Below are 25,831 nucleotides of genomic sequence, written 5' to 3'. Positions count from 1 at the left end.
TCTTTTGATCTCTGGAATATCATATTCTAAGCTCTCTGATCCCATAGTGTAGAAGCTGCTAAATCTTGTGTCATCCTGATTGTATTTCCAGAATACTTGAATTGTTTCTCTCTGACTGCTTGCAATATTTTCTCCTTGAACTGGGAATTCTGAAATTTAGCTACAATATCCCTAGGAATTTTCCTTTTGGGATCTCTTTCAAGAGATGATTGATAAATTCTTTCCACTTCTATTTTATCCTCTACTTCTAGAATATCAGGGCAGTTTTCCTTGATAATTTCTTGAAAGATGATGTCTAAGCACTTTTTTTGAACATGGCTTTCAGGTAGTCCAATAATTTCTCAATGATCTCTCCTGGATCCATATTTCAGGTCAGTGTTTTTTCAATGAGATATTTCACATTGTCTTCTATTTTTTCATTCTTTTGGTTCTGTTTTATAATTTCTTGATTTCTCATAAAGTCATTAGCTTCCAGTTGCTCCATTCTAATTTTGAAGGAATTATTTTCTTCAGTGAGTTTTTGAACTTCCTTTTTCATTTGGCCCATTCTGCTTTAGAAGACATTCTTTTCCTCATTGGCTTTTTGGACTTCTTTTGCCATTTGGGTTAGTCTATTTTGTAAGGTATTATTTTCTTTAACCCTTCCACTCATTTAGCCATCACCTTTGTAAAATAGGACAGACACTGTGCCTGGACTAATGCCAATAGTGTTCTGGTTGGTATCTCTGGCCCAAGTCTTTTTTTTTTTTTTTCCAACTTTACCCTGTACCTTCTGTCTATATATTCCCTCTAACTATCCTAATACTGAGAAAAGTCTGAAGAGTTACAAATATTATCTTTTCCATGTAGGAATGTAAACAGTTCAACTTTAGTAAGTCCCTTATGATTTCTCTTTCCTGTTTACTTTTTCATGCTTCTCTTGGTTCTAGTATTTGAAAGTCAGATTTTTCTATTCAGCCTCTGCTCTTTTCATCAAGAATGCTTGAAAGGCCCCTATTTCATTGAATATCCATTTTCCGCCCCCCTGAAGTGTTATACTCAGTTTTGCTGGGTAGGTGATTCTTTGTTTTAATCCTAGCTCTTTTGATCTCTAGAGTATCATATTCCAGAATCTTTGGTCCCTTAATGTAGAAGCTGCTCATGACTCCCATTTCTCTTTACAGTTTTTCTTCTACTACTTTTACTTGATTTTCAAAGTCCTTTTTGAGCTCTTCCATGACCTACCAATTCATATTTTTTCTTGGAGGCTCTGAATGTCGGAACTTTGACTTTGTTCTCTTCTTCTGGTTGTATGTTTTAATCTTCCTTATCACTAAATTAAGATTCCATAGTCTGATTTTTTTTATGCTGTTTGCTCATTTTCTTGGCCAGTTACTTGAGTTTTAAGCTCTTTGTCAAGGTCAGTCTCTGCTTCCAGTGGGGCATGGTGTGGTATACTGTCCCAAGCTTCAGGGGTTTTGTGCAACTGTTTCCAGAGATACTTCTAGGTATCTCCAAATTTTCAGCTCTTCCAAGGTTGTATGATCAAAGGAAAGTGTTTATTGCTCTTGTGGTCTGTGTGCTGGTCTGTGAGTGACCTCAAGCACTCCTTTCTGCCTTGGAACTGTGAGGAGGATTCCCTTTCCATTACTGCTACAAACTCTGCTATGCCAGCACTCCGCCTCACCCCAGGACAGCCACCCAGGACTATGACCCAGATCCAAGCAGGGCAAAGCAAGAGAATCCTGCTTCAGCACCAAGCAAAGAGATCCCAGTAATCGCCCTCTGATCAGCTGTTCAATCCCCCCACAGTGTGTACACCTAGAGCTTTAGAAACAGCCACTACTGCTGCTGCCACTGCTGCCGGTTCCACTGCCCTAGGGCTGGGGCCATACCAGGACTGGGGCCAGACTGTGCTCCTCTGTTACATAGGTCTGACCAGCTTTTCCTACTGACCTTCCAGTTTGTCCTTGGTGTTTTGGGGTTGAGAAGTTTGGAAAGTGCTGCAGCTGCTAGGGATTCAGTGTCCTGAGGACTGCTCAGGGTCCATCTATGCCAGTGTGGCCCATGCTAGATTGCTCTCTGCTCCCAGCCCTCCACAACACCTTTTCTGTTACCCTTCCAGGTTGTCTTAGGCCAGAAATCTGCTTCACTCCGTCATTTTGTGGATTCTGCTGCTCTAGAATTTATCCAGAGTCATTTTACAGCCATTTGGAGGGGTTCGGAGGAGAGTTTAAGCAAGTCCCTGCTTCTACTCCACCATCTTGGTTCCACCTCCTTCTGGCTCAAGTTTTTCCCCACTCAAGGCTATCCTCCACTCAGCTATCAAAGTGATCTTCCTAAAGTATAGTCCTTACCACATTTACCCCCTCTCTTCCATATGCTTAATAAACTCCAGTGGTTCCTTGCTACTTTCAGGATCAAATATATATTCTTTGGCATTTAAATCCTTTCACAATCTAGCCCTTTTCTACCTTTCCAGTCTCTTTACATTTTGCTTCCTTCTACTAGCTTTGTGATCTGTCAACTCTGGCCTACTTGACGTTCCTCACATAGGACTCTGCATTCATTTTACTGACCACCCACCATATCTAAGATGTTGTGCCTCATTACCTGTTGCCTCTGGCTTTTCCTTGCTTCCTTTAAGACTCAAGTCCTATTGCCTTTTCTGGCCCCACCAGCTGTTAGTGTTTTCTCCTTATAGGTTACCTTTGAGTTATTCTGTATATGTCTTAAGTGTACATAATTTATCAGTATGTTATCTCCGTCATTATTAATGTGAGCTTTTTGAGAGCATGGTGTATGTTTTTGCCTTCCTTTGTAACATCAGAGCATAGTACTTGGAACTCACTTGCTTAATATGCCTTGACTTACTAATAGTATGGTTTAGCAGGAATACTAGAGTAGGATTTTTTTTTAGAGGGAAGAGGTGACGCAAGTGACTTGCCTAAGATCACACAGCTAGTAAGTGTTAAGTGTCTGAGGTCAAATTTGAACTCAGGTCTCTTGACTCCAGGGCCATTGTGCCTTCATTGCGTCACCTAGCTGCCCCTTAGAGTAGAATTTTGAAGAAAAATAGATTTTTTTTCTGGCTCTTCCAGTAAATTAGTTGTGTCACCTTGGATATGATGGGAAAAATAGGGGGGCAGGTCACAGCTCCACCCTTTGCAATGGTGATAGAGAAGAGGAAAGCAGCACAATCTGAGGTATATCCTAGATTTGGGGAAGTGCAGAGTTTACAGTGTTCAGGGATAGGATAGGTAAGATCTAAAGTGTTACAGGGGAAGTTGGCTCAGGAGACATGGGAAGCTCTCAAAACTGGACTCCAGAAAACACCAAAAAGCAATTGCCATAAGAAATAAAAGAAGGACTATCTTAAAGAGAATTGTGTATGTATACGGAGCTCATCAACTTGAATTTGAAAATAAACAATACAGAGGATACAAGTAAGGAGGAGATAATTGAGGATACTTACATCTCAGTCCTGTAAGAATAGTGTCAAGATTGCTAAAACTTAGCTTGAGCTGAGGCTGGGGAAGGACAACAAATAAAGAGGGGAGCAGGAGCCTCTTTAATTATATTGGGAGCAAGAGGAAGCTCAAAGAAGGGAAAGAACTGCTGTTGAGAATGACTAGAATAATGATAGTGGATGAAGTATTAAACTTTTATTTTCCTTTTTTTCCTCCCCAAAAGAATTCTTTGGAATAGGAAGGACAGATCAGAAATGGTTAAAAGGAAATTAAAGTCCAAGTTAAGAAAAGAAATAGCCCTGGATACTACAGAGTAAGTTCAGATCATCAGGTCCAGATGAACTACATTCCAGGATACTGAAAGAACTGGCAGATGTGATTACTCAGTTATTGTTAGTGATTTTTGAAAGACCATGGAAAACTAGAGATACCTATGGATTTCAGATAGGCAGACATATGTGTGTGTATATACATATATATACATATATGTATATACACACATTTATACATACATACACATATATATACATACATACACATATATTTTAAGTTTTATTGTTGCTGTATTATAGTAGGTACTTAATAAATGCTTGTTGATTGATACTTTTTAAAATATCACTTTCATTTCTCATTATTTCTCCTATCCCTCCATGTAATTCTTCCCTGTAACAAAGCAGTTTAATTATATCAAATAATATACTCCTTGCTTGTGTTTGACATCGTGAATCAGTTCTTACTAGTCCAGCCTTCTCTGTTCATCATATTCGTTATTTCTTATGATGAATAATATTCCATTACATTGATATACCTAATTTATTTAGCCATTCCTCAGTGATAGATTTCATAGCTGACCAGAAGGCTAGACTATTTTAAGATTTATTTGGTCAGAGACCTAAACTAACTGTTTTTATTTCTGTAATAGTGGAAATGGAAACCTACCTGCTGTTTAGTACTAGCATGCCTACTTTAACATTATTAAAAATACTTGGAGAAACCATGAACTTCAATTAATCTGTGCTTTAATACATGTTTTTCCTGGGTTTTGTAGTTGATACTTTCTCCATTTTAAGTTGAAATTTCACTTGACTTTTAATTTGGTGAGGCTTGTATTCTCTCAGGACTCCATTCCATCTTTCCATTTTATATAATGGTCCACTTACAGATAGACTTTTCTGAATTTGGAAAAACATGGACAAAAATATGTTAATGGTAATTTAAATGCACCTAATATCAACAAATTACAGAGGAATGAATGTCAGTTCCTTTGGAGAAAGGTGTCTGTAATTATTTTGTAACTTCCCAAGTGTCTGTCAGTGCTGGATACATAGTAAATCACTCCTTTTTTTTTTTCCAAGAAAACCCCATTGACAAAGCCTATGTGTGGGGTCACTTAGAGTCAGAACAACTGAGTAACAACAATTTGATTGGATCTTTACACTGCCAAGAAAAACTTTAATCTTTTCTTGATTTACTGTTTTACATCCTTCCATGGCTATTCTGAAATCTTTTCTTGTCAAGCTCCTATTGCTTCCTTATATTCCTCTGAATCAGCAGATGTTTTTCCTATCTATTTTACTAAGAAAATAGAAGCCATCAGGAATGAAGTTCCTCTTCTTTTTTATACCTCAAAAATCATAGAGCAATGTCAGTTTGTTTGGAGAAAGGTATCTATTTATAATTATATTTATCTCAACTTTACCTGTCACTTTCTTTCTCTAATGAAGAGGGAGTTCTCTTTGTCAAGACCAGCCCCTTTACTTGTGCCCTTGATCTCATCCTCTCCTGTTTCCCCAGAGAGCTTAACTCTTCATCTTTTGTCACCATCCTTTGAGTCTCTCAGGTTCCTGAACTTGTCTCTTGACTATGCCTCACTCCGTAACCAGACAGTTGCCAAATATTGTTTATTCCACCTGTACATTTCTTTCATCTTTTTCTTTCTCTCTACTCGTACAACTACCACCTCAGGTTGAGGTCCTCATCGCCTTTTACCTGAACTTCTGCAGTAGACTCCTTACATGGCTCCTTGTTTCCAGTCTCTCTCCTCTTGTCCATTTCCATAAGGCTGCCAGAGTCTTCCTAAAGCAAAAATCTGACCCATGTCATTCCCTGGCTCAAAAATCTTTAGAGACTATCTATCCATTATCTCTAGGACAGAATATCAATTGGTTGATATATAGGTTGGTATATAAGACTCTTTGCAATCTGGCCTCAACCTACATTTTCAGACTTACTTCATATTTTTTTCCCTTCATGTGCATTCTAGCCAAAAGACCCATTTACTCTTTCCTGTACTCAGCAATTTATCTTTAGTCCCCATGCCTTTGTTGGCCTATTCCTTATGCCTGCAGTGCATTCCTCTTATGCCTCTAGAAACTTTAGTTTTGTTCAAGGCTCAGGTCAGGTGCCACCTCCTACATCCATTTCTGATCTTACTAGTTGGAGTTCTTGCCTCCACATTATATGTTTACTATCTTTTACATGTTCTGTCCCCTAGTAAAATCTAAGCTTCTTGAGGACTGATATTATTTCCTTTTTTCTATGTATCTTCAATCATATAGTGCCTTGAACATATAAGGCCTTTAATGTTTGTTATATAATACAATATATATAAATATACATATATATATAACATGATATATATAATAATTACAATACATAATATATATTATATGATAATATAATATTTGGGATACCTGTAGCCAACAGAACACATGAAAGGATTAAGGAACAGTAAGTTGAGGCTGGATTGTGTATTACAGATGTAATAGTAAAGGGATGTAGAGGAGGAAGAAACCCACCAGGGTTGTTGGGGCCATATTATAGAGTCTAAAAGACCAGTGAAAAAACTTTTGGCTGTGCCTTGGAAAATAATGTGTATGATAAAAAGTGTCAAAATATAGTGTGTTATGTTTGGAGAGAGGCTGAGAAAACAAAGTTGTTATGCTATTCAGCAGAGGCTGTTATGTTAATATCAGTTTCAAAGAAATAAAAAGAAAATAACAGCAAAGATCATCCTGTGAGATTTTTAAAAACTGAAATCAGCTACACTTGTAGAAATGTATCCAACAGAGCATTTATGCCTAGGGCCAACAGAAGAAATCTGAATCTAGTCTTGACTGGTGTCTTTAGGAATTGCTTGAGTAAGATACAGCATTTGAGTTGATTTTCAGTTTAACTAATATTTATTAAGTTTCAGTGGTGTGCAGAACACTGCTAGGGACTGGGAAATACACACAATTTAGATGACAAATTTATTGACTCATGACTCTTATACCTTAATATGGCAACAAGACAGCTGTATCATGTACTAGAGTATTTAAGTTAAATGTGCTAGAGCTAAGAAGAAAATTGATTTCTTAGGTTGGGAAAAAGAGATGTTTTGCAGGGTTTGGGGCATAGGAATAGATAATAAGTTTTATACATGTTTTAAATTTATAAGGTCCCCCCTGTAAAGTCATACCCTAGCGTCTTGTTAATGTTACAGGTTCTTGAGCTGTGTCAGTAGACAGCTCTGACAGCTTTTATCAAGCTCTTTGAGTCTAAATTGTAGCTACAGATTGTATTTTGTCTAAGGACTATTCTACTTTAAGTACTGAAAATCTCAATACCAGGGGGTGATCCTCTGGGGAATGAATATTTTTGGCTATAGCAAGCATTTCATAAGCATGAAGGGATTGTATGAAGCGTGGAGGGCATTGTGATCTGGATTGATGGACAGAACTAACCACATTAATAGTCACATAACTTCACAGGATTAAAGTAAGTTTTGAGGTTGGGGTGGTAAATCCAATATGGAAGTAGAATAGAAATTTGGGGGTGTTTAACATGAAAGAGTGTTCGTACAACATGAAAGAAGATTATTTCACTTAAATAGTAAAGATTGTAACAAAATGAATGGAACATTAAGGAATGATCCTTGGGGTATAAACCTGTATGCTGGAGTTGAGAGGTAGAAGAGGAGCTAGCAAAGAAGAAAAAAAGAATGAAAACAGAGGTAGAAGAGCTTTTACAGTATAAGGGAAGCCAAAAGAAGAATAAGTTTCTAGAAAGGAGGTAAACATTAGTGTCAGATGATTCCGAGAGTGCAATGAGTACATTGGTTTTGGAATCAGAATACCTGACTGTGGTCTCCAGTTTCCTCTTTTGTAAAATGATCAGTATTTCTAGCAGATAGTTCTCAAAGTATAGTCTGGAGACTACTGGGAATCCTTGAAATTCTTTCAGGGGGTCCACAAGGTCAGGACTTTTCATAATGATACTAAAATGTTTTAATTTCTAGTATGGTAAATATCAACAGATATTAACATAAACTAGGACCAAAAAATTTGAGAACCACTAGATTAGATAATGATTCAGGTATTTTGTAAATGCCACAATGATATAAGAACAGAGGACAGAGAGCAGAAGTTAAATCAAAATGTACTTCATAGATTGGACATACATGGGGTAGTTTGTTGTTTGTTTGTTTTTTGTCCTAAGAATGTAGAAGGATAAGAATTATCAAGTTATTTTTTAAAAATTGGAATTGTTGTAAAATATTTGTGTTTTTAGTAGCTTTTTTCTCCCTTAAGATATTCCACTCTGTTTATCTCATAGATGCTTTGATTCTTTGATGAATTGGATAGCTGTTGAGCTTGCTAGAAACCATTCTACATAGAATGTTGAGGTCCTTGCCAGCAGATTTAGTTATAGTTGAAGTACAGCAGCATTAGAGAAGGACAGAGTCCTGGAGGCAACCATTTTATAATCTGATTTTCAGCATTTCAGCAAACATAGATTCTTTTTCTTCTATCTTGTACCATAGATACTTGTAAACTTTACTCCCCTCATACTTCATTAGGAAATCAACTACTTGAACACTGGGCCAGTTTTTGGCTTTCTATTTCCAGCACAGAACACAGTGAAGATACTCTTGGTGTTGGTGCTTAATATTCGTTAAATTAAATTACCATGTGATTGAACTCTTGATCCTAGCCCTGTGAGACAGAATCTGGTTAATATTGAGTTTTGCACTGTAGTGAATCTTTGAATGTAGATTCTTTCAGAGTTTCAGATTCTTTATTTTCTCCCCTCACAGGACCTATTAGAACTATCCATTTTAATTTTTTTTTGCGGTTTATATGTACACTACTCTTCTAGCAAAGGAAAATTACTGTTAGTGACACACAAACAATATGATCTTTTTCTCTTTTCTTCTCTCCGCTATGAGACTGATCAGCAAATTTTTAATTATTTTCTGAACTACTTGCCTTGTGCAAAAACAAATGACAATTCATTTGATTTCTTTGTCATTTTTGTTTTGTTGGATCCAATTAACTTAGCCACATTCGGTAAAACATGAAGTTGGCAATTCTATCCTGTTTATTTCCTTTCCTTCATTTTTCTATGAGAGGACACTAATAAAAAAACTTCCTTCCTTGAGTACTTTTGCAGTTTCCTCTGAAAAGTTTCAAACCTTTTTGCTTTACAAATAACTTTTCTCTTTCAAAGAGAAGATAAGTATTAATATTTTATGGACACTGCCTATCTTAAATTTCATGTAAATAATGAATACTTTCTTTTAGGTTGCACATTTTTTTTAATGGGGCATGGATTGATAAAACAGAGAATCTATTCCTTATTGGTAAATGGAGAGGAAACAGTACCATAGTAGGGACCATTGTTTGAAGCAAAATAATAGTGTTCTTAAACACTACTAAAAACTTAGCTGAATTTTTTTTCCTCTGGGCTTCAAATAATCATTTAATCACAGATAGTGCTGGAAGAAACTTTAGAGACCGTCTAGTCTAAGGCTCTTTTTATAGATGAGGAAGATAAAGGGTGAGACTCCTACAGCAACAGGGCAAATGCTAGAATTGTTTCAAAGAATGGATATGAAATATATAGTGTCTGTAGTTAGCTGTATAGTGCTCAGGCAAGTTTACACTCATACAACAGTCCAGGGCTCCAGCAGGAATTCCAAAGTTGAGTGGATTGACTCTCAGGAACAGAGGAGGTTCTGGAAGTCCAGGTGTGAAGGAGTAGGATAGCAGTAGAAGAGTAGATAGCAGTATGGTCTGAAATAGATGTTTTGTACTAAGATTAAAAATATGAATTCCTTTGGGGCAGCTAGGTGGTAGAGTGAATAGAGAACCTACATCTGGAGTCAGGAAGACTCATCTTGAGTTCAAATCTGGCCTCAGACCCTTACTAGCTATGTGACCTGGGGCAAGTTACTTAACTCTTTCCCTCAGTTTCCTCATCTGTAAAATGAGCTGGAGAAGGAAATGGCAAACCACTCCAATGTCTTTGCCAAGAAAACCTCAGATGGTGTTAGGAAGAGTCAGATACAACTGAACAACAACACCAAAATGAATTCTTTAGTCTGCCTTTCACAGCCCTCTATAATCTGAATCATTCTCCCTTTACAGTCTTTTTGCGCATTATTCTTCATTAAGCCCTTCTGTGGTCTAACCAAACTGTCTTTCCTGTTCCTGATCTTATTCTGCCTTAGCCTGTCTCTGTGACTTTGCTCATTCCATTCCTCCATGCTTGGAGTGAACTGGACTTCCTTTTTCCACCACTTCTCAAATCTCTGCCTATTGAAATCTTTCCCCCTTTACAAAACCAAACTCATGTGCTACTTTGTCTGTGATGTGATTAGGAAAACCAGGAGATTATAATGTTTTAGTAGCGAAGGGAGGCTGGTATGTCCAGAAGGAAGGGGGATTTGCTAGAGAGAATCAAGGAAAATGAGAAATGAGAAAGTTCTGGGAGTAGAAACCAAATTTCAAGTGGTAAAGAAGTGGGGGCATCACATTTAGACTACATTTTCAGAAATTCAGTGAAAAGAAAAGAAATGAGATAATAGTTTGATGGAAGACTTAAGGGAAATTTTTTCTTATTCGTGGGTTGGGGAAACTGGAGAATGTTTGTAGACAAATGGCAAAGAGCCAATGGAAGGGAAGAAATTGAAGATGCATGAGAGAAGAGAATAAAAACTGAGTAACTGAAGTAAAATCCTGGCAAAGTTAGGGTGGAATCAAATGTTCAGATAGGAATTAGGACTTGCAAATCTGAAGAAGTTGAAGGCATATTTGACAAACTTACAGATAATAGTTGGAGCATTAGGTAGTATATAGAAATTGCAAACTTGTAGGATCATTTTTTGGAGAGTAATCTAAATTACATAGTAAAAATTTACAAAAAGTCATACCTTCAATTCCAAGAAGATGTGAGATGAGATGAGAGAGTTCATGGGAAATAGCATCTATTTCTTGAAAAAAAGTGTAAGTTAAGGTGCTCAACTGAAAGGATGAGGAGAGTGAGCACAGTAGAAAGCTTCTAAAGAGAAGACAAGATTTGAAATAGCCTCTGTGATAAGTGGGATATAGGTTAAATTAGAGAAGAATAAATTGATTGGGTAGCTACAGTGAAGGGTGTATTTGAGATTAGAGAACATAAATTTGTAGCAAACCCAGTCAACATGTTTATTTGTTCCACTGCTTGTGAATAGGAACAAAAGAGGCAGAAGGTGGGTGTAATTCAGGGTGTGGTGAAGTATGAGCAAATAAATGATAGGGCAAGGGAGCAAGAGATTCCTGTGCAGAGGATAGTATAGAGTTGAACTGGCTCATTAAAGATTCACAAAATTTCACTAAGGAAAGACTTGATAAGAGTTGCATAGCTGAGGCTAAAAGGAAGCTAGGGATTCTAAGAGATGAAGGTGAAAAGGGTATGCATTCCAGGAATGAGGGAGTGTAGGCTGTGCAAAGGTAGGAGATGAAATGCTGATTTTGGGAAACAGTAAAGTAAGTAGACCAGTGTTCTGTAATGTAGAATGTGTAATGGAGGACAGTGTGCAATAAGCCTGGGAAGACAGGCTGTAGCTAGATTGTGGAAGGGTTTTAAATGTCAAACTGAGTGACAAATTAAAAGAGCCACAGAATATTCTGGAGTAGTCCGATAGCAGCGACATAGCCAGACTTAAGCTTTTGGAAGATTATTGTTTGGCAGTTTTATTAAGAGGAGAGAAGGAAAAGGGGAGAAACTAGAAACTGGTAGTTCATTTAGGATATTGCAGTGGTTCAGGTGAGAGATGAGAAGGTCCTGAATTAGGATTTTGTGGTGGCTTTATGAATGGGGAGAAAAGGAAAGGAAAAGGATGCCTCAGATGATATGTAGAATTAGTAAGACTTGACAACTTATCAATAAGGGCCAGTGTATAAGAGAGGGAATAGTTGAGAATTACTGAGGTTGTGCATATGGGCATCTGGGAAGGATGGTAGTATCCTCAACAGGAAAGGTGAATTTAGAGGGATGGAGTATCAAGTTCTATTTTCTTAACCAAATAAAGAATTCCATCTACAGTTTCCCCATTATTGGTCACCTAGCCAATTGTTTGACGTCTTTTAGTGATTAGGGAACTTATTTGCTTCCCTGAATAGAACCTGTTTGATTTTTGGATAATTCTGATTATTTGGATGTTTTGTCTTATCAGCTCATTCCTTTTTTGGGCAACTTTAACTGTTAGGGTGTTTTTCTTTATGTTCAGTCACAATCTGTCTGTCTCCTTTTAACTTCTATACATTGGTTCTATTTTTTTTTCCTCTATGGCTCAGTAGGAAAATTTCTTCCCTCTTAAGTATTTTCATAAGGTGATGATGGTTCTCATACTGGCTCATAATCAATAGGCTATTATCTTTCCGTGTTGTAATGTTGAATTTTTCTTAATAAAGTTTAATAATTACTCTTGATAATTTAATTATATATTATACATATTTAAGATGATTTAATTCAGGTAACAGGTATCATTTATAGTAGTCCTTTTGTTCTAAATGTTTGTTTTTTGCCTCTGTGGTGCCTGACACATACTACTTAATAAATGTCTGTTGGATTGTTATTTGATTGAAAGGGTCAAAAGGCCTGATGGATTCAAGTGACACTAGGCATGTAATCTTGGCAATAGATCATAGGGTCATAGATTTGGTAGAAAAAGGGATTTCAGAGATCTTGTCTAATTCTTTGATGTAATAGATGAAATTGACCCCAAAAAAGATTGTGACTTAGTTGTCGCTAAACATCTCTTAATCCTTAGTTTTCCCATTTGTAAAATAGGGATAATGTTCACACAGCATATCTCATACTACGTCTTCCTAGTTACAAACATGCATAATCAAGCAAAACAAATCCTTGTATTACTCATGACCCCTGTGTGCGTGTGTGTGTGCTTGTGCCTCACTCTGCACTCTTGAGTTTTCTCTCTGGATATGGGGAGCATATATATATCATCATGAGTCTCCTGGAATTATAGTTGTTCATCACATGATCAGAGTTACTACTAAGTCTTTTAAAGTTGTTTGTTTTTACAATATTGTTATTGTATAAATTGTTGTCCTGGTAATGCTTGCTTCACTTTGTGTTAATTCATACAGACCTTGCTCAGTTTCTCTGAAACCATCCCCTTCATCATTTCTTACAGAACAATAATATTTCATCACATTCATATACTATAACTTGTTCAGCTATGAGTTGATATGTCTCCCCTCAGTTTCCAGTTCTTGGCCATCATGAAAAGAGCTGCTGTAAATATACATGTATATATGTAGGTCTTTTTATTCTTTCTTTGATTTGTTTGAGGGTATAGATCTAATGAACTGTATTGCTGGGTCACAAGGTTTGCATAGTTTAGAGAAATTAGATATTAAATAATGTTAATAACTATTGATTAAAATTTAGTTTGATGGCTAATTGTGATTTTTAAAATTCTAGAATGTATGACAACATGTCCACAATGGTGTACCTAAAGGAAGACAAGTTGGAGAAGCTTACCCAGGATGAAATCATTTCTAAGACAAAGCAAGTGATTCAGGGACTGGAAGCCCTGAAGAATGAACACAATTCTATCTTGCAAAGTTTACTTGAGACACTTAAGTGTTTGAAGAAAGATGATGAAAGCAATCTGGTGGAAGAGAAATCGAACATGATTCGCAAGTCACTCGAAATGTTGGAGCTTGGACTGAGTGAGGCACAGGTAGATTGGGAAATGACTTGAGCTTTAACTAGATGGAAAAATGGAGAAGTAATAATAAAATTGAAATTGTAAGGGGAAATATCACACTTGATATCAGTGCTAAAAAAAAAAAAGGAAGACCATTAGAATTGACATTGATGTAAAAAAGGGAAGATGATTCTAAGAACTTCACATTAAATGAATTATAGAAATTGAGAGATAGATTTGAGAAAGCTTTTTGGATTAAAATCAAGAGGCCCATCCTTGGATTGGTGTCTTTATGTACATGTTAGTTTTAGATCTACAATATAAAGATGGGTTTTAGAATAATTGACTTCCTTCTTTTTGAATTTGAAGTCTTCTAAAAAATAGATAAAATTGAACGAAATAGATACTAAAATGCTTTGGCTTTCTTTTGGCCATTTATTTATTTTGTTTATTTACTAGTTGGCATAAAAAAGAGCTGTAACCAGTTTATGTTCAGAGAAGATTTTATTTACCATCAGAAGTGATGTGCCTACTCTGATTTTAGATTTTTTTTCTATTCATGTTATGAATTTTTAATGTAGGGTTTTGAGTGATCACTTTGCTAGCCTTTCTTTTCTTTCCATATTTTATTGAAAGGTTTAGAGGAAGTTTAAAACTTGGTATAACTTTGGGATACATTATTATAAACCATAATCTCTGGTCACATGCTTCATTTATATATCAGGAGGATGGAATTTATATCTGTTCAACAAAATATAGTATACTTACTCTGGGAACAATAACAGCATACATATTACAGGAATTAAAAGAAATATTCAAACTTAGCAAATTTTCTGAATTCTTAGCATATGAATTCATTAGAAAATTAGGAAGGTGATGAATATTATAAGGCAAGGTTTAAGTTTTTATTATGTGTTCTAGGTAATGATGGCCTTGTCAAACCATCTAAATGCAGTTGAATCAGAGAAACAGAAATTGCGTGCCCAAGTACGCCGTCTGTGCCAGGAAAATCAGTGGCTGCGGGATGAGTTAGCTAATACACAGCAGAAGTTACAAAAAAGTGAGCAATCTGTGGCTCAGCTGGAGGAAGAAAAGAAACACCTGGAATTCATGAATCAGTTAAAAAAATATGATGATGACATTTCTCCATCAGTAAGTAGCTGTTTATTAATATCAGTTCATCTTTTTCAGATACTTAGAACCTTTTAATTCTAAAGTTATTATGAAACTGTATATTTCCTTTTGTGTAAATATTCTTTTCAGTGTGATGTTACAGAAAAGGCTGTTACTGTCTATGTGCTTTTGGAAAAATCTGTGACTTTCTGTGCCTTAATTACATTCTCTATTAAATGTATGTAATTGTTCTTATGTTTCACAAGGCATTATTTTATTTGTTGTTTCTACAAATAATACATATTAGATAGGAACTTAGAACTACTAGAGATTTCTGGTTCAGGAGGGATTATGTAACCTGGAACTTCAGAGTATTCATTTAAATAAATATTTATTAAATGCCTGCATTGTGTTAGGGATACAAAGATGATAAACTGTATAGACCCTGCCCTCAGAGAGCTTATTTTACTTTAATAAAGATCAGACACATATATATACCTAAACATGATAACAACTATAGTGTAATAATGTCAAAGGAGAGATCAAAATGGAGAACTATAAGATTTGAGGAGCTAGAGATCACTTTTACCTATGGAGATAAAAAACGTCTTACTGGATGAGATGGCACCTTACCTCGGCTTTGAAGGAAGAAAAGTGATAAAAAATATAGAGAATGTAGTCTGGGTAGAGGGAATGGACTTTTTGATTGTAGAAAAAAAGGAAGAGAGCAGGATGTGATCAGACTGTAATAGCGTATATGCAGTTTGGCCAGAATGTAGACTACCTGAAGTGGAGTAGAATGAATTAAAGTTGGAAAGATAGGTTGGACCCCAGATTATTGAAGGACTTAAAAGCCAGGTTAAGGGGCTTGAATTTTCTTACTGCAGGTAATGAAAAACCATTGATGATTTTTTCTTTAGAAGCAAGACAGTGATAAGATCAGGTCTTTGTGTTAAATCACTTATGTTACTTTATAGACCTTACTAATAATCCTGTCTTATAATGTTTTATAACTGCTATTTAGAAAACCAGGTGTTTTCACCTTTGCCTGTAGTTAAAAAGAGATTACAGCTAAAACAATTTGGCTATCACTTATGAAAGTTGTAAGATTGTTAACTAAGTTATTTCGAGTTACTGTTTTAATGCTGAAACCTAAAATTGTTAATTGATTACCATGTATGGAAAGAAGGGAATTGGGTGAGAACTTTATTCGGATTGGTTCTACCAATTCAGAACAGTCCTCCTATATGTTGGCAGGCAGGGGCAATAGCATCAGCCCCTCTCCCTGGGATCTGTGCCAATTCCCCTTATTTTGTAAAATTGCCAAGGCCCCTGAAAACCATCTGTGTGGGCAAGGTCATCAGCCCTAGGAAAGAACTTGTTTGGGTTTTGTAGTTCCTAAACAATGAATATAACTTGCTCAGAAGTTGTAATAGATAGAAAGGATTTTTAACCATTGGCTTTTACGTCTGCACAAGTTTTAAATTTGAGAAGGAAAGATATTAGATGGAATCTCTTATGTGTGTGAGTCCTGGTAAATCTTTATTGCTTATTGCAACTCCATGACAGTAGAAATAATTGTATCTGGTTCTAAGCTGTGATTAGTGAAACTTGCTGTTTAAGGTAAAAGGCATTTGAGACCATAACTATTTTTGTTTTGAATTTGAGTATAGTTGTCTGCATTAAATCAGTATCTGAGAGAAATGTCACTTGCTACTCAGAGGGAATGTGATCCTGTACTGTTAACAGGCAAAAGTTTGTATTTGGAAAGGAAACGTTGGGACAATTCTAGCCTCAATCCAGGATAGGATCCTTCTGGCTCAGTTTCCTCATTGTGTTCCTTTAAAAAGGAATATTTCCCTCCTGACTATTCCTGAATCTGACTATGAAACAGTTACTGCATGATTGGAGAATTTCACTCTTATCTGAATTCAAACAGTCAAGGATGTTTTATTCTGTCATAGTTGGCATGTCACAGGTGCCTGCTTTTTCCTTGTATAGCAAATTTCTACGATCAGAGCAAATAGTAAAATACATGACCCTTTTGTGTAATCTTACTGGAAAATCTAATATTATTTTTTATCTAGAATTAGAACATGTGTAGAAATTTATGTAAGCTACTTAAGACTCACCTTAAGATGTTCTCATTATTTAAAAGGATTTTAAAAGCAGTAGTATTTCCTGTGATCAGTCTTTTACTGTTACCAATGTGAGATTCCATTACAACACCTTTTTACTAAAGCATTTTGTGATATTTAGGAATTCTGCAATAACTAGGAATTTAACTTTGTTACAATACTTTGGGAGTTCATGTTACTTAAGGACATTTTATACCAACTAAACTTTAATGAATTTCAATTTTAAAGGTTTATTTTTGCTTTAAGGTGAAAAGAGAACTATCATTTAAAAGTTTTCAACTAATTTTCTTTATAAAAGTTTAGTGATTCTGTTACCATCAGGAAAAGTTTTAAACTGTTTTAAAAGAAAAGGAAATACTTTTAGAAGATATGTTTTAAAAAATCTCTCTTGTAAGGTCTACTAAATTTTCATTTTCAAGATAATGTATTGCTAAATTAATATGTAATGATCTTGCTATTTTAATCTGAATTTGTAGTCATTTCATAGCCTAAGCAAAAGTTAAAATTAGTGTTTGAATTTATATGTAAAAAAAAAACCAAACTTAATTTCTAAAGTTTCTCTTCCAGAGTGAATATAATTAGAGAAGGATAAACAAGCTTATGAAACAAGAATGTACATCTATTCAGTTGTGAGGTTCAAGTTACAAACCTCTTTTGTTTAAGGCAATACAGGTATGCTAGTGAAGAGTAATAATTTGTGAGCTATCTTGTCTGTGATAGAAATATAAAAGAAAGTGAACCAGTCTGGATAATGGGTTCAGAAGATTTGGAAAAATGAATAGAAGTTTGATCAAAATATGGAAAGCAGATAAGAAGGTTTGGGACAAATGGGGGTCATCCAAACCCCTCCTCTCCCTGAATAGTTACTAAGAATGTTGAGAGGGTGTGAGGAAGTTTGATAGTATTCTCATACCCACCCCACTTCTAGTCATTTTCTCCCTACTCCTTTTTGGTTCCTGTTTGTTTAATCTCTTTGCCAGATATGTGTCTTCTACATTCTAAGTACCCTCCACTTGCAGATGACAGCTGAGGCTGGGTACCATCCTCTCTGTCCAAGACTATGACTCATCACCCCTGGACCCTGCATCACACTGGCTACAGACCCAACTCCTCCAATGGAGGGACTCTGTGAGGCAGGGACAGCTCTATGTCCTCCCTCAGCATGAAGCAGTTTCAGAAGCTGAGACCTTTGTCCCTTGCCCCAAAAGATTTTTGCGTCCCATCTGTTTAAGGAGGGAGTGATAGAGTGGTTGAGTACATGTGCTTGGGCTACAATTCTAAAATCACATTTCTGTTTAAAAATCACATTTCTCCCTAACCTCAAAACTCTATCCCAGGCAGTTTCTCCCCAGCCCAAGGACACAGCCTGCCCCAGCAACAACTGTTATCTCATTTCTTGATATAGCAGCCTGCTGCACCTACACAACTTATTAGTATGAACCAGCTGCATACTGGCTGATCTGGCTGTTCACTGGGTCTTAATGACATCCACTACTCACTGACCAATCATAGATTTAGACATACATATACTGCCTTACATTTATCTTGTCTAACAAGACATTGATGAGGGCAACCTGGTATTTCTGAGCCAGCCCTGACCATTGGTTGATTTAGCAACATTTCAGGCCTAAAACCACACCTCCATGTAGCCCCGCCTTGGGCTATTTCCTGATGAACTCTGGGTAAAATACCTGTGCAGTAGATACCAAAATGCATGTTCCTTTAAGAACTGATCACTCCTTAACTACTCCCTAATCCCACCTCAAAACACTTAGTTAGCATATTTGGCACATGTTTTACTATAGAACATCCTATATAAACTTTACCTGTACCCCTCTAAGGTTGCATGTTCCCTAAGAACTCTTGCCTGCTGAAAAGCATAATATATCTTTACCTTGACCTCAACAATGCTTGAGTTCTCAAATTCCTTCCAGGCTGCCTGCCGCTGTAACTCAGTCTTTGTGGGGGGTCTCAACCCCCCACCCCCCTTCCAGCCCTCATCATCTGCTCTTGGTTCCAGCATTTAAAGCAGCAGTTCTAAGAACATCAGCATTAATATCCATAATGTCATCAGAACTTGTAGGGAGTTTCCCAGTGAACTCATTTTGGCTGCTAGCTTTTCACATGAGTCTCCCTTAGAGCTTTGTCCTCTTTGAAGTACAACTTCTGTACTCCCTCTTTAATAGGTCACTCCTTTGAAATTTAGTCCCCCCCTGCTCATTTTTTTTCTCAATTCCCCATGTTATTCTGGTGATTGATATTACTTTCAGACTCAAGGACAGCTTTTATGTCCCTTCTAAATATTTTGATTCCAAAGGTCTTTTGTGGCAAATGGTGATATCAGCAAGAAGTTGAAAGGAGATTTCACAAAATCATAGAATTTTAAGCTGAAGGGAGCTTAGAAATAATCTAATTTTATTTACATATGAGAGGATGAAGGGTGAAAGAGTTAAGAGATGAGATAGCACAGCTAGAATCATAGTTGGAAGGGACTTCATATATTATCTAGTCTAATCCATACATGAACTAGAGTTCTATCTGAAATTTCTCTGACAAGTGATCGGTGTTTGCCTGGGCAGACTATTGTATTTTTTTTAGTGATTCTGATTGTTAACTTTTGCCTTTGATTTTGAGGGAAAGTCTTTTTCTTTTTTAACTTCAACTTGTTGTTTCTAGTTCTGCCCTCTGGATTGAAGCATAACAAGTCTAATTCTTCTTCCTTTGAAGAGAGAATGTTTTGGCTATTTGAGGTTTGCTGTAAAGTCCTACCTAGACTTTCATTTATATCCTTTAGCTGAAGACTGCCTATATGGTATACTTTCAAGTTACCTCACCACTGGTCTCTTGGATTTGTGTCAGTAACCTTTCTAGAATGTGGCACCTAGAACTGATTTGGTATAATAAAGTCAGGATGCAGTTCTGGACAATATAGTTTCATTGATACAGCCTTAGCTTTTTGGTTTCTCTGTCATACTTTTGAGTCATAAGACCTCAGTATCTTCCCACATGTCCTGCTGCCTATCCACCTCAGCCTCATTCTGATCTTGTGTAATTTAAGAAAAAAATCTGAATGAAGGACCTAATATTTATCCCTATTAAGTTTAATTTTAGTAGATTTTGCCTATTTTTCTAGCTTTTTTAAAGATCTTTAATAACATGTTGTAGAATCAGTTTATACATATGTGGCACCTTTCATTAGAGAACTTCTTCCAGGTTGACATGGATCCATTTATTATCACCCTTTAAGTTCATTTGTTCAACTAACTAGTTTATGGTGGAACTGAAATTAGAATCTGTGTCTCCTTGGTGTTTATCTGCTACACCATGCATCTGAATAAGCCACATCATGATCATGAATTAATTGATAATTTAATCTTTAACAAAATCTTTTATTAAAATGTGTGTTATGCCAAATGGCTTAATAAGAAATATATATATTACTTATAATCTTAAGGTCTATGTTTTGGGAATTTTTTTATAGGAGGACAAAGACAATGATTCTACCAAAGAACCTCTGGATGATCTTTTCCCCAATGATGAAGATGATCCAGGTCAAGGAAGTAAGTGAAGAGCTGTTATGTCCTGAAATAAAATGAGATGTATACTTCTCCTGTGTGGTATATAATTGTAATTTCTAGTTTCTCATTCATTTATAATGTTTCTTGTGTTATGATGAAGCCTCGTTAATTTAGACCCTGGTAAACTAGAACTTGTAGTAACAGTAGTCATAGTAGTATAAGTAATTGTTATTGAATAAAAAGTTCAACCGTTTTTTTCTCTCAGGGATTTTTTGGAGCCATACAGGTAGAATTTATTATTATTAGTGGATTTTTTTCAAATTAGAGGCTCAACATTAAGGTTTCCTTTGGTTAGCTTGTACTTTTCAGTTCATTTGTCCTTATGTTAAACTGCTTGTTTTGTTTATTGATGTAATAACATCATGCAATGCTGGGCTGTTGTAAATTATGATTTTAAAATCAACTTAATCTTCATTTTGTAGGTTTTTTTACTTTATAAAATATTTGATGCTTGAAAGTTAACAAATTGACTTTTTTAAAAAAGTTACATAACCATTGGTTGTTAGATTGGCTTTCTTTATTGTTACAAAATTGTAAGGCTTGTTGTATTCTGAAAGAATGTATCATTTTTTGTTTTTTGTTTTTTTTTTTTTTTTTAGTTTTGGCTTTGGCTTTGGCTTAAAGCAGGGCTTAGCACATAAAAATGAGAGAATGTGGCTTTTAATTTTAAGATTATCAAGGAAATTTTGTTGCTAGTATTTGTAGGGTTATAGGATATAAGTGATCTTGGAGGTCATATAGTGTAACCCCCTCATTTTAGATATTACTGATAAAGCAAATTACTTCATCATAAATTTGTGGGAAAAATGGCTAGTAAGTTTTGTTGGAGAAACAGCAGGTAATCATTACTTAAGATGACTGTGTTGCATCATTTAAACAAAGTATTATTTACTTAAATTTTTCACCTCACATGGATATAGTCTATTTTAGGGTTGTATCTGTATGTGTGAATAGATAGCATTCTGTTCAGGGCTATTTCAGTATTTGTTAATTTGCCATTCTTGTCTTGCTTTTGTATATGGAAAACTAGCTTTTTTTTTAATCACAGTATGCAACATTTTGGTTTGTTAGATTGATATCATAAATAAGTGCTATTTCTACCATACCTTTTGTAAAATCAACTTGACTTTTCATACTTAAGGTATAATTATTCATTGATGTTAAAATACACCATTGATTAGGCATGCCTTGAACCTGCTGTCGCATTTCCTGTGTCAGGGGACCCTGCAGGTCTGAGGCCTTAATGAAGCAGCTCTGTTGCAAGGATCCCTGTGGTCTCCATAACTAAGCACCCTTGTTACCCAGTTTCTGTGATGCTTTGTGGGGGACATGACCTCAAAACCACTGTTCTATAAAGTTCTTTGGAAGAGAAATTGTGATAAAGGACTACCCTACTTATTTAGATATATGGGGAGCACAGGCCGTGTTCTCAAAGGCAAATTTCCTAGTTTTATGAAGCAGGGCCATATTTTTGTGCTATGGTAGCTCCTGAAGTAAGTAGCTAAAATCTCATCCTTAGGGTAGATGTTTGGGAGTTGACTATATTTCTGTTTTGTCCCTGTTTTTAGAAATTATTTTGATATAGCCATGTAATTGCAGATTTTATATATATACATAGACATATATAAGCATAAAAATGTATACATATTTTAGTCTAGACCTATGATTTCTTTAATGCAGGGAACTCATTATATGGAAACTTCCACCAATGTAGTTTATGAGCTTACCTTTCCACTTAGTTGCCTGGGGCACTAAGAGGTTATTATATATGACTTGCCTGTGGTCACATGACTTGCCTTGTGTCAGAGGCAGGACTTGGACTTGATCTTCCTGACTTACATTCTACCCTGTTACCATGGCCTCCATGCTACCTCTCATATTTACTGCAAATTAGCAAACAGAAGAATTATAAATACAAGAAGGAAATACTGATTTTTAAAGCCTTAATTGGATTTGCAGTAGGTACTTAAATTATGTTTATACATGGTAATAGGGTTCTATTTTATTTTGTGTGACAACTTTAGTTTAGCATAGAGTGCTTTTAGGGTACTGACTTTTTAAAAATCCAATGAACTAAATTTTGGGATAAGATTATATAGTATAAACCAGATATTCTTAATGGAACTACCTTTATCATGTTCATTGTGATTGTTTTTTTGATTAGATTATGAGTTTTTATGTTATAATAAGTCATAACTAAAATCATCTCTTGTGTAGTTCAACAGCAGCATAGCAGTGCAGCAGCTGCCGCCCAACAAGGGGGCTATGAAATTCCAGCACGGCTAAGAACTCTTCATAACCTCGTTATTCAGTATGCTTCCCAAGGTAGATATGAGGTTGCTGTACCATTGTGCAAACAAGCACTAGAAGATCTTGAGAAGACTTCTGGTCATGATCACCCTGATGTTGCCACTATGCTAAATATCTTGGCTCTGGTATACAGGTGAGTATTTCTGTAGTCATCTGTGCCTTTGTTTAAAAAAAAAATTAAAGAAAAAAATCTCTGAAGATGTATTTTTTTAAAAAATAAACTACAAAAATTTATGTTTTGAATAATCTTTGTGCCTTGGAAACTGACTGATTCCGAAAGAGTCTTGATTCAGAAGAGCTCCTAGTGTCTTGCTCTCCATCTGAGTTAATTTGTGGCAAAAAACCAAAACAAAATAAACCCAAAATTAAGACCTGCCCTGAGGTTAAAGTAGAGAGGGATTATAAATTACTCATAGCAGAATTTCCTATCTTAGTTCATTTCAGTGAATTTATGCATTTCTGTTATGTGCTCTGATATTTTTCTTTATTTGTCTAGAAAATTGAATGTTTCATAGAAACATTTAATCACTTAGGTTTTTAAAATCAGTGGTAGATTTTTGTCTTGTTTTATCTTTTAATTGTAGAAACTGTTTACTTTCTTAAAAGATAAAACAAAACTAAAATCTACCATTGTTTTAAAAACCTAACTTACCAGGTATTTATTTCTATAAAACAAATTTTTCACACAAAAATGAGAAATATCAGTGCAGTTAAGTCTGTAGTGAAGAGCAGCAGAGAAATCCATTTGGGTATAGTTTTTGAGTAGGTTTTCTTTTTATTATGTAGGTAGACTCAGAAATATTCACTCTGTTCCCCTATGACAAATAGAAATAAGTCATATTGGGGCTTGTACGCCATTTACTGGTCATATTTCCTATTATCTTTCATTAATGATCTTTGATAGAGGAATGTAATTAAGGTTGGGAATCAGTTCTAATCTTTACTAGTGAAACTGAAGCCATTGCAGCAAAAATTCCAGGAACTTGGGTAGTTTCACTAGGAGTGAAGTCTATATTACCCAAGAAAACTTATCACCTTCAACTAACATGAAAGATTGAGCTGCTCGTGCCTTATCTTCTGTGTTAGGACTTAGTTTTATTGTTTATTATTATTCTTGAAATCACCCCAACTTGCAAAATCATTTGAGAAAATCTCAATGAGTTATAGAACTTAACATCTGTTTTTAAATTTAGAGATCAGAATAAATACAAAGATGCAGCTAATCTTCTAAATGATGCACTGGCTATTCGTGAAAAAACCTTGGGGAAAGATCATCCAGCGGTTTGTATAATTTTTTTCACCCTTTTGATGTATTATTTTCCCTATTGTGTTTTTTACTCAACTCATTTTAATATTAAACTCAACAGGAAAGGGTTAAGACCTGTGTGTTCATTAGGTGGTAAAGGTAGGAGCCCTCCCTTTACTGATTACCAATTACAAGTTCTAAGTGTTCTTCATTTTAATATTTGCCATATCCAAGTGCACATGTAATCTATTTAAGGCATTATATCACACAAAATGGGCTAAGTACCACATTTTTTGATTCTAAATCAAATTGCATGTACTTGTGAAAAAAATTTCTAAAGCTTTATTTTTACTCCCCCTTACCCCACAATGAGCACTAAATGCCCACAAATTTTTACTTTTTTGGTTTGCTTTATTGCTTCTAGCAAAGCATTATGTTGAGATCATGCCATTCTTTATGATTTGTTTAATTGTGCTCAATGTACTTTACATAATTTACTCTATAGTGAGGCACTCTTATTGTACCTGGACTTATATGTAATATTTGTTACCTATTAGATACATTCCTTTGGTATATATAAAGAGGAAAATACCTTTACAATTTGATTAAATGTTTAAAGTAAAATTCTTTTATCCAATTAAGAGTCCTCCACTGTATATTTAGGTTATAATTGAATTTTATCTATTATGTAGTGTTGGCTCTTCACATATTAATTTTGTTCAGTTTTATTGTGTTTAATGTTTGTACTTTGACAGGTGGCAGCAACTCTGAATAATCTTGCAGTTCTTTATGGTAAAAGAGGGAAGTACAAAGAAGCTGAGCCTTTGTGTAAGAGAGCCCTGGAGATCAGAGAGAAGGTAGAAAAGACCAGAGCACATTGTGATGTCTTGAGATTTGTATTCTTTTCTTGCATTTTGTAATTGTATTTTATTACTGATTCTTCCCTGGGAGTAAATTGTGAAATTGTCCTCAAAGCCTCAGGAGTGTATGTCAGATACTGGGTATGGGAGTGTGAGAATGGGGAGCAGTTAGGATAAGACAGATATTTAGAAAGTGTGAAGATTTTCTTTCTTTATAAGTCTTCAGGAGCTGGCTTTATTTCAGAAAATATTTTAAAGAAGAAATCAATCTTCAGAAGGGTTTGGAAGGTGGAAAGAGTGATGGCCATCTTCTTTAAGAGAGAAAAAAGCATGACTATCAATAATAATATTATGTTTAAAAATGTATTTATACAATGTTGCAATCTTTTATTAACAAATTTGAAAGCAAAATAATTATTTGCTCAAAGAGATTAATCAACTGGTACTGTAACTTTAAAAAGTATATTCCTAAAGAAGTTGTAAACAGTTTGTGGGACAGGGAATTCCAGAGGGTGAAAAATGTAAGTTTCTATATCATTTTTTTCTTTTTATTTGTCTCCATTTTATGTATAGTTGGTATTGACATATGTATTAAAATGATTAGTGATGATACAAGGAGAATTAGATATGGGGAATAAAAAAGGGCCCACTGTGATAGAAAATTGGATAGGCACATCTTTATCTTGGTATCATTCAGTAGAATTATATGTAGTCAACTATTGAGCACTTTGATGTTGAATTTTAAAATACAAATTGGGGAGAAATAAATGTATAAAAATACTCTAATTGAGACTGATGAAATTTAAATGACTGCCTAGCATGAATGAATTTTTTCCTAATATAATGTGTTTTTATTCTTAGGTTTTGGGAAAAGATCACCCAGATGTTGCCAAACAGTTAAATAATTTGGCTTTACTCTGCCAGAACCAGGGCAAGTATGAGGAGGTAGAATATTATTATCAAAGAGCTCTTGAGATCTACCAGACAAAACTGGGACCAGATGACCCTAATGTGGCCAAAACAAAAAATAATTTGGTATGTAGGTGGAAATTAACTTAGAGCGTATTAGAATTCCATTCAGTAATTTAACTTTTAGTTATATACATTAAGATATATTTCTCTTTTGCCTAAGGGATGCCCATTATGTTTTGTTTTAAA

The 25,831-nt window shown here is 35.3% G+C and overlaps 1 protein-coding gene across 21 annotated transcripts in view; it reads left to right on the top strand.

Moving 5' to 3' along the window:
• Positions 1-25,831, top strand: part of KLC1 (kinesin light chain 1) — an 84,440-nt gene that overhangs the window by 17,510 nt on the left and 41,099 nt on the right. For all 21 annotated transcript variants that reach the window (XR_011971851.1, XR_011971850.1, XR_011971849.1 and 18 more), the window contains exons 2-8: positions 13,200-13,461; positions 14,350-14,580; positions 20,161-20,239; positions 22,475-22,700; positions 23,761-23,848; positions 24,569-24,670; positions 25,535-25,708. Coding sequence is in view for 16 of the 21 variants with exons in the window: in XM_072630092.1 (XP_072486193.1) it covers positions 13,200-13,461; positions 14,350-14,580; positions 20,161-20,239; positions 22,475-22,700; positions 23,761-23,848; positions 24,569-24,670; positions 25,535-25,708 (1,162 nt within the window). In the remaining 5 variants the exon portion in view is untranslated. The remainder of the gene's footprint in view (positions 1-13,199; positions 13,462-14,349; positions 14,581-20,160; positions 20,240-22,474; positions 22,701-23,760; positions 23,849-24,568; positions 24,671-25,534; positions 25,709-25,831) is intronic.

The sequence above is a fragment of the Notamacropus eugenii genome, chromosome 1, assembly GCF_028372415.1.
Source record: "Notamacropus eugenii isolate mMacEug1 chromosome 1, mMacEug1.pri_v2, whole genome shotgun sequence".
NCBI lineage: Eukaryota > Metazoa > Chordata > Mammalia > Diprotodontia > Macropodidae > Notamacropus > Notamacropus eugenii.
Note: the sequence above shows the minus strand (reverse complement) of the source record. Positions and strands in the feature narration are given on the sequence as shown.